The sequence below is a fragment of the Pseudopipra pipra genome, chromosome 5 (genome assembly GCF_036250125.1).
Source record: "Pseudopipra pipra isolate bDixPip1 chromosome 5, bDixPip1.hap1, whole genome shotgun sequence".
NCBI lineage: Eukaryota > Metazoa > Chordata > Aves > Passeriformes > Pipridae > Pseudopipra > Pseudopipra pipra.
Genome location: NC_087553.1, coordinates 60287446 through 60296014, shown reverse-complemented (window position 1 = coordinate 60296014; position 8569 = coordinate 60287446). Strand labels below are relative to the sequence as shown.

Here is an 8569-nt window from a genome sequence, read left to right as displayed (position 1 = left end):
TGCCTCCCAGTCTCCTGTGTCTTCCAGGGCTGATGAACACAAGCACAGCAGGAAAATCCTGGGCTGTGCCCACCACAACACAGGAGGAGAGACTGAGTGAGAACCGATGATGGAACATTTCTTCTCTTATTTGAAGGACTTCAGTGAAATTTGCATCTAAAAAAAGGATGAGTACTAGCACAGCTCTCTTTGGCAATCTGTTAATCTCAAAGGCTTCGTCCCCAGCCTTGCTGCAGCTCCTGCTTGTTGGCAAAGCAAACTCAGTGGGTCTGGTACAGCTTTGTTACACTGAATGAGTCTTTGTGTGAAACTATAAACATCAAAGAGGGATGGATTATAAACATAAAAAAGACTGGTATAGATAACTAACCATGTGGCATCTGGTGGACTTCTGACTGGTGCTGAATTAAAGGTAGTTTTAATTTTAATCTATTTACTTAGGGTTGGTTTTTCTATTGTTCACACATTTTTATTTCTCTCTCCTCTTTAAGAGTACACAAAGGACTCCATAGGTCCTGTCACACCAATCAGCTCCATGGCTGTTAGCAAGTTGGCTATATATAGTAAAACTGTGTGATTGATCTATTACAAGTTTGAAAGGTTTCAGTTGTGGCTCTTAAACTGAAGGGCACTTTATGTACTATTAGTATTTATTGATATAGTAATACCTATAGAAATGAAGCAAGAGGTTTTCCTACACATTAGCCCAAGGGGTTGATATTTTTTCAAACTGTTTTATTTGGGGGGAGGGTGCGAAGGGGGAACCCAACTTGTAAGAAACTAATACTGGAAAGCACCTAAGTGGACACACTGCAACTATTTTTAATAAAAGAGAATGACAGCACCTGGAAGGCTGGAGCTCAGGGTTCATTTCTGTTTCATGTGTGGATCTGATGTAAAATGACAGGTTTGTGGATGTCAGGATGGGTTCCAGAAGGCTTAGATCTTGCTGGGCAGGGGCAGTCCCACATTTTGGCCGAGGATGCCCCTGGGACACACAGCAGCTGTCAGAGAGACAGAGTACCTCTCACTTTAAGCAGAGTTCTCTCCCTAAGGTACGTTTCAGCTCTGCTCCACCTCTATGGTGTCTCCTGACCCAGTGCAGAGACTGGGGTCTCACAGCACCCTCAAGAAGCATGGTCCAGAGAGAAATCAGTCAGTGCCTCCCTTCAAATAAAGACAATATGTTCAGGGTATGTAAACTTTTTGAGTTTGAAGGAGTGGATACTCTGTTCACAGAGGTCTTTGAGCAAAGGAATAGCAGCAGCAGATGTCTGACCAAGCCCAGTACAGAGCTCCAGGGGGCTCCTGGGGGCACTTACAAATGCTTTGAAGTATTTAGAAGACAATAGTGAATTAACATGGTCTCTTTGCCATACACACTTCCAATTAATCTAATTTTCTTTAATACAGCACCTGGCACGGTGTATAAAGAAGCAGCAACAGCAGATGGGACGTGTCTTCAGTAAATGGTTTGATGCTGCCCCCCACTCTGTTCTCATATGCAAAACGCAGTCAGTGTGGGCTGACATTAATTGATATGAGGTAGGTGCAAATCTTGCTTGGCAAGAAGGGAAGTGTTACAAAAGCCCTCTTGGGCTTAGTTTCATTTTGTATTTTCATTCATGGTTTGAATGATGAAACGAAAGGTAGATTGTAAAGGCTGCAGATGCTGCCTCCAGGCATACTCATGGACAGAACAAAAATCTAAAACGAGTATGAGAAACTGGAGGATGGATCCAAAAATCAAGAGACTAAAATAGAAAATGAGTCCAGTACCAATCGCTTCTTTTAGGGAGGAGAAGTGAGTTGTATATGAGCAAACAGGAACATAAAGGCAGGGCAAAACCTCTGCAGAAGAGGCTGTGGGGCCCAAACGCATCCTAGGCTGGTCCTGGCGCTACAGGTGGTGTCAGTGTGTGGACAATGAGAACATCTCACCAGCACTGCTGCGGATCTCCTTTTCTGTGATCCTCCTAGACTTTGGCAGGAGCATCCTCTACAGCTGAGCAAGCTGTGTGGCTAAGCATGGTAAGGACATGGACAAACTAACTCATCATCCTAGGAAGTGCTACTACAGGCTATTGGCACATGTACTGGAATTATCATATAGGATTTTTAAGACTGTTTTAGACAAATCGCTGAGTATGTTTGAACTTGAGTTGTTGGAGGGGCTGGGCTACATGACTGATTATGTTATTGCAGTCTTACCATGCCATGCTGCTGCCACTGGTCCATATCTTCTGAGTTTTTTTTCTTAAAATTTGCTTAGGCCAATGCCACTGTAAAGATCAGGACAGGAAAAGTTAATGAAATGGAGAATCTTTTTAATTTTTTTCTCTCTTTTTTTTTTTTTTTTTTTTTGGTGTTGGTAGGCCTACTGCTTGCATTTCATGGGTTGCTCCAGTCTCTTCTCTCTCTCTGCCACTGCCAAAAAGGTTACATCAGACCTGGTAATGGGTTGAAGAAGAGCAAGAAGGAAGGGTAGAAGGTACAGCAGTGTTTCTGCACAAGGAGCAGTGACAGAGATCCAAGTTGTTCAGGTGGAAAGAGACAACCCAAGTACTCTAGAACAGAGCCTTTCTCCCTCTTTGACCTGGAGAAGGTGACTGAGAAATGATTGCTTACTGCCTCCTGCTGCAAGCAGTGAAGTTGTCCATTGTAGGGGACAGGAACGAAGCTGAAGATGAGGAAGAACTTTTTCTTGCTGCTTGTGACTGAGTCAGACAACTCACCGTGTACTAGAAGTTTACATGCAACATGATAGACATATGAGGGAAAGAAATGTGTTGCTGCAGACAAGCACAACTCCTCCCTCTGGGGAGCCCTGAGCTGCAGCGTGCTGGGGTCTGTGGGCCCTGCTGGGGCCAACTTGCCATGTAACACGCGGCTGATAATCCTCTTTTCCTAAACATCTGCTGTGGGTCGCTACTGGAGACAGGATCACCGGCTGGTCTGTCCCTTAACTATCCTGCTTATGTGAAAGCCTGAGGCTTATTTCTGCTTTTCCACAGAAAAGTGAACTAATACTTGAGAAAAAACTCAAGTATTAGTGTTCTGCCAAAAAATGCACTTGCACAGTAAAATTTAGAACAGTTTCCCTTGGGGCTAATTACTTGAGTTTGTTTAGTGGCAAGTTTTAGCAGAGCTGCTTGCAAATTGAAGATCCTGTCTTTGATTTTGCCCCTAAATCATGACAGTAGCCAGGCGCTCTCCACCTGACTTCACACTGGCCAGTTGATACTGACAAATACTTTTATTTCCAGAAAGCTGGCAGACATGTGCAGGTCACTGCTGTGTCTTGAGAGATGCATGAATGAAGACTTGCACAACAGCCTGAAAAGTATTGACTGAGCAAGACCACGGCTTGGCCTCAGCTGGCTTGGAAGAGCCAAGAATGTAGCCAAGTGAGTCCAAAAAGGCCCTTGTCACTGCAGGCTGTCATTGGGCTGGGCTGGCTGGCTGCCTCACCCCCTCTAGCTGCTCTCCAACCTCCTTTTCTAAACCTGGTGCTTTCCTGGTGATCTACTTTGCTCCGGGTTAGCAGAGGGTATTTCTCTTCAATGGACCATTTCCTATGTCTGAAAAATGCCACAGGTTTGGACTGAAATGCAATGCATGCAGTGGTACCCTGTGCCAGCACAGGGAACAAACCACTGGGCTAGAAGGGTTGGAGGAGCTGTGTGTGTTGGCTCGTTGATGCTTTACAGCCTCTGCTTCCTCAGTGAGAGTGAGGGGTACCCATATGTTCCTCGCTCCCATTACTTTCTAAACCCCGGGAAATGCCATTTGGACCCTCAGCATTATGCACTGCACTTAAAATAAACCACCAGAGGATGAATACAAGTTCAAAAAAATTCTTAATTTATTGTAAATTCTCCTTTCATCTGTGCTGCAATTCCAGTGTTCTGAACATTAATAAATATACATTTGTTAAAAAAAAAAACAAAACAAAACAACAACCTCCAGTGTCTAATCTGCCATAAAGCTTTTAAAAAGTCATAAAAATAGGTTTTAATTTTTTTGTAATTAATACAACTGACCCTCATTTACTGCAACAATTCTGATCAAAATAAAAACTACCTACATCTCACTGGGACAAAATATACATACACAGATGTAAAAACAACTAGCATGGGTTATACACAATGCCTGAGCACACAGCCAAGTGCCAGACCTTTAAAACATTCAAATTTTTTCTCTGTCAGAAAATGTCACGCAATATGTTGCATAATTTTTAAAGGAACAACATCCTTCCTCCCTCTCCCCTTCCAAAGGCCTCCTTGATACTTTTGGAAATGCATAGGAATATAATGAAATCAAGATTACAGCATATAGTTTTTCATCTTTCCCTCAACTCTTGCATTTAATTTAGCCTGATTTTCTGTTTTTTCCCTTTCACACACATTTGCACAAACAACAGCCAGTATTTTCCCAAAAGGGCTGCTATGGCAAGCAAGGAGCTCCTGAAAGCCTTGTTGTCAGAGAGCAGGTCACAGCCACACCATTGCCGTCCTTGGAGTCACATATTCCCACCACGGGGAGCCACTGGCTGAGCTCTGCCCCAGCTGGATGCAAACTTTTTCACATCTTGTTTTTCCTTTACTTATTCACATTGCAGGAAGGTGAAGACAGCAGATAAGTCACACTTAACTTTCCTATACTTGTGAACTCAGCACATTTTGTGGGAAACATGAAACCTTAAGGCTTCCATGTGCTTTTTGCAACACCAAGAAGGCCAGGGTTTTGTCAAAGAGCTGGGCAGTGAAACCTGGACATCTTTAAAGACTTGTATTTCTGCTTTGATTAGCAATTGGCTGAATCCAGTGGGAAAAAAAATTAAAATACAATAAAATAAAATACTGCACCTGAGGCAGAACTTTCCCCGTGGGAGGAGGGCCCTCTTCTTAGGACATGCAGAGTGCTGGTTTGGTTCAGAGCCAGACCAAAGTCAAAACCTATCATACAATCAGACCACTTATTTTCTTGTTCTTGGTAAGGGAAATACCGATTTGACTTCTTCTGGACAGGACTGTGTTGAAATCTTACACAAAGTTATGACTTCCTTTTAGTCCTGAAGTTCAGTTCCTGAACATTTCAATGCACTTCAGAGAAGGGGTCAAAACACCAAAAAATGAAAAAACAAAGTTTTGTGGGTTTTAGAAGAGGTTATGAAAGAAACATACTGTACCCTTAAAGTGTTCCAAAATCTGTCAGCAAAACTTATAAATTACAGTCATGGATTTTGATGTAATCTTTACTGTATTACTTTGAAAACTGCTCTGTGTCTGAAGGTGGCTTCCATGCAAACCTCAATTACTTTACCAAATGCCAAATTCAAGTAAAATTGTGCAATGTTCATATAAAAAATATCAAACGCTCTTTTTAATTGATTTCCTATTATCAAATTAAGAAGATCAGTATAAATGTAAAATATACAAAGAAACTTTTTCTTTAGCAACACCATACAAAATATATAAAAGTATCTACACTTTTTATATATATATAAAAGATTTCTTTTTTCTTAAGACAATGTGTCCATAGGGGGTGGATAGAGATGCTGGCATAGAAACCAAAGGACACTTGTTGGGATATTCCTCCCTAGAGCCCAGCAAGCTGAAGGGTTCACACTGCAGCCATCAAAACTCCACCAGAGACATCTAGTGCTTGTCTTCAGGCTGATGGATTGACTTATTGTAGGTCCACTATGATAATAACATGCTTTTCCTTGGTTCTCCCCTGTAATAAGCAACCCCTGCAGCACTGTCTGTACTGCAAATAGGTATCCGTCCATCACAGTGCATCCCTGTGGCCATTTCCATGTGTTTTCGGAACACGTTCATGCCGTGAGGAGCGTACCACACAGCAGCCTTACTGCAAGTGCATCTGGGCACCGTGTCCCCACTGTGAGTGGTCAGGAGTGTGCCATCACATGAAACCGTGTGGGAATCAGTGCCCACTTCACCCTCCTCACCACGTGGCCACTCTGATGAAATCCGAGGCGGGAAGGCGGCGACCCTGCAGCGAGGAGTCCGGAGCCATGCAGAGGTGATCACAGTTTCCTGATGGTTCAAATTGAAGTTTCATTACTGCCCCTGTTAGTGAGAAGAAGTAATCATGCAGGCTGAGGGTTAAACAGGCACAGGCAAACCACCCCATCCAAAACTACCTAATCCTTTTCAGTAAGGGCTCATGCTCTGTGAAGTTACCATGCCTTGGCAATCCAGTGCTTGCAAGGGGGATGCTGCCCTCCAAGGGAAGACCAGCTGGGAGAAACAGTTCCAGGAGTACACAAGAGAAACAAGCTTTAGAGGAAGTTCTATGGAGGGCTTGTGTTCGGCTAACAGTGAGGATGCAAGGTTCACACACAAATGTCACAAGCTGTTACAAACCTGGTGTTTCAGACAGATTCATGCGATCTGCTGCCGACAGCAGAGTTTTCCATTATGCAAAAGGTGAGGAGATAATACAGTTGCTTAGTACAAGTTGGCTGATTATTCTTCAGTAATGACTGTAGCAGCAAGTAGTTATGGCTTGTTAAAGATATCTCTGTTTCCCAGCTAACCAGGATCTATTTTATCAGCCAGTTCCCAGCAATCCAAAGATCTGCTTTTATAGTGAGCTGGGAACAGTCTGTGCACCCAGACAACATGGGTGTCTAAAGCATGGTGGGACAGTGCCAGAGTTAAAGCTGGGTAAGAAATACTCTCTTGGTTTGATGAAAGGATGAGACTACTATTTGTGTTAATAAAAAATGAAATTATATGCATAAAATGCTTGCACAGACTTTACATATGGCCATTGTTTTAGTTATAAATGCAAGAATTATGATGAGTAATGAGGTTTCTGAGAATTCCCTTTGGCTGAGAGCTTTCTCAGCCTTTTGTTAATCTTTGATTTAGTTTACAATGGCAAATTCACACACTAATTGCCATGCAGCAGGTGGGAATCACACACCTGGTAATTTAGGATCAGTAGCTTGACTTTCTCTCCAGCCTTGGGATCTCCTGCCCCATTGATGGTTTCCGTCTGCCCAGATGGACACGCATTCCATGCTGTCCCCAGCCTAGTGACCTTCCCTGCCAAACTCCCGCGGCAAGGTAACAAGGCAGAGCTAGGCTGCTCTTGTCCACAGTGTGCCAGTAACACATCAGCTTGCCAATTCAGAGCATGCCAGGGTGACCAGTAGCACGTGTCCGTCACAGTACCTTGCCTGTGATACCTGTTTTAGCCTTCTCATCAGTGAAACACCATGGCTTGGGGACATGGTATGGACAAACCATAAAGACAGTTACGGTGAAGGACTCTGGTCCAGTCACCAGATGAAATTTTTGCTCATGCAGGAATCTGGGGTAGGAAGGCAAAGGGAGAGACCAGTCATGGCAGGTTGGCCAGGGCATCCTGATGTGGCACTTACTCTGAGTCTGAGGTGTCAGCATGTCCTGTTCCCACGTGGAGGTTCATGGCCATACCATTGAGCTGGTCTCGAGACTGCTCCCTCCGAGCACTTTTTACTGTCACACCCGAGTCTGAAGGAGAGCGGACCCCATCATTTGTCCCCAGGGAAGTAGTCCTGGATGAGATCGTGGTCTGATTGTAATCCGACAGCTTTTCCCGCAAACGATTCTTTAAATTCTTATCCACCAGTGGGGGAGGGTAGGTAACTTTATTTTTCAAGATGCCTGTTACGGAAAAGAGGGAATAATGAAAATTTTTACACGTATCAGTAATTTCATTTATCAAGCTGAGCACAACCAAGAAATAACATTTTATATTTCTTACTAAGATTCCTAATTTGTCACTTTACTCCTAACCCAGAAGATTAGACTTCAGCAACTACTTACTAGCTTTCCATGGCATACCTGGTTACATAGGTTGGAGCCCTTTGGAAAGTATTCTTCCCTGACAGAGCTACCTTATGAACTAATTAATGCTCATCAACCCCCCGGTCTCCCAGTCCGACTGTGAAGTTAGGTTGGCTGCGCTACCTTTCCTCTGCTCCGGCTGCTGGTTATTCTGGTGGGACAGAGGTCTGTTCTCCTTCTGCTGCCCTTCATTCTCCTTGTCCAGTGGTGTTTCGTTGTTATGGTTCACCTGGTTTTCCCTGTGAAGCTCTACGTTGACCTTGGTCTCTACTTTGAGTTTCGGCTTCCCGCCGGGGTCCTCGCCATCGCTGGCTGTTACGCACTCTGTGGGCCAATAGGGTTTCACATGATTGGGGAGGGTATCAACTGCAATGCAAAAAAACACTAGCTCGAAAAACACTTTTGATATGTTCTCTCAACTGCTTTCTGACCAGTCCCATTCCCTGTAGCAGGGGAGGAGCTGTGTGTCAAACCAGAGCAATCCTTCAGATGGTCCTTGCTGGACTGCACTGCCCTCAGGGTGCATTAAACCTCTGAAAACACAGCGGGTAGCATGGCAGGATGTCCAAACCCTTCCCAGAGCAAGGTTGCTTGCTCCATTATGGAGAAGCATGAGGCAAACTCGCCCTCTCATCTCTCCAGGGTTAGAGATCCCTCCTTGGGAAGGCTGGTTTCCTAAGGCTGGGGGGCACCCAAGGCACCTT

The 8569-nt window shown here is 44.1% G+C and overlaps 1 protein-coding gene across 5 annotated transcripts in view; it reads right to left on the bottom strand.

Moving 5' to 3' along the window:
- Window positions 1-3847: 3847 nt before the first annotated feature.
- The window catches only part of CELSR1 (cadherin EGF LAG seven-pass G-type receptor 1), a 169736-nt gene continuing 165014 nt past the window's right edge, over window positions 3848-8569 (bottom strand). For 3 of the 5 annotated variants that reach the window (XM_064656258.1, XM_064656260.1, XM_064656259.1), the window contains exons 33-35: window positions 7989-8231; window positions 7418-7682; window positions 3848-6095 (exon numbers count right to left, since the gene is read on the bottom strand). In XM_064656258.1, coding sequence (XP_064512328.1) covers window positions 6071-6095; window positions 7418-7682; window positions 7989-8231 — 533 coding nt within the window. In that variant the 3' untranslated portion in view covers window positions 3848-6070. The remainder of the gene's footprint in view (window positions 6096-7417; window positions 7683-7988; window positions 8232-8569) is intronic. The other 2 variants (XM_064656261.1, XM_064656262.1) reach the window with 1 other exon arrangement.